This window comes from Sinocyclocheilus anshuiensis, unplaced genomic scaffold (assembly GCF_001515605.1).
Source record: "Sinocyclocheilus anshuiensis isolate Anshui unplaced genomic scaffold, SAMN03320099.WGS_v1.1 scaffold241, whole genome shotgun sequence".
NCBI lineage: Eukaryota > Metazoa > Chordata > Actinopteri > Cypriniformes > Cyprinidae > Sinocyclocheilus > Sinocyclocheilus anshuiensis.
Genome location: NW_015540865.1, coordinates 410,822 through 411,471, shown reverse-complemented (window position 1 = coordinate 411,471; position 650 = coordinate 410,822). Strand labels below are relative to the sequence as shown.

The 650-nt window shown below is 36.5% G+C and overlaps 1 protein-coding gene across 1 annotated transcript in view; it reads right to left on the bottom strand.

The window, feature by feature from the left end:
* The window catches only part of LOC107688052 (protein transport protein Sec31A-like), a 35,307-nt gene that overhangs the window by 8,982 nt on the left and 25,675 nt on the right, over window positions 1-650 (bottom strand). The window contains exon 23 of the mRNA XM_016485594.1: window positions 404-411. Within this exon, the coding sequence (XP_016341080.1) occupies window positions 404-411 (8 nt within the window). The remainder of the gene's footprint in view (window positions 1-403; window positions 412-650) is intronic.

Sequence of the window (650 nt, the reverse complement as noted above, 5' to 3'; positions counted from 1 at the left end):
CACTGAAGACTGGAGTAATGATGCTGAAAATACAGCTGCGCATCACAGAAATAAATTACAGTTTAACATTATAGAATATAGAAAACAGCTGTTTTAAATTATAATAATATTTCACAATTTTACTTTTATAAAAATGTTATAAATATTAAATGCAACCTTGGTAAGCATGAGAGAAACCATAAAATAATAGCTGGCATCTAATCAAATATAGAGCTGTGTGAGAAAATGTATTTTTGATCAAATAAATGCAGCTTTGGTGAACAGAAGAGACTTTCAGAAACATGAAAAAATCATGCTTTTGAAAGCGTGTAGACATTTCTTAGTCTGTTTATATCATCATATAATGCAAAACTCACACAGCAAACTTAAAATAAGCACTGAGAGGTCACACTAACATTATTACCCATGAAGCTCAGAGATCACACAGGAAGCACAACATGATCAGTGTGCGAATTTGCAAATGAGTCATAATCAGTCAGCATTAAATATTAGAAGAGCAGAGTTTGGACTGTTGCTGTCCCTCTTAAACACACACACACACACTCACGCACGCACGCACGCACACACTCACTCGCACACACACGCACTCACACGCACTCACACACACACACACACACACACACACACACACACTCACACACACACACACA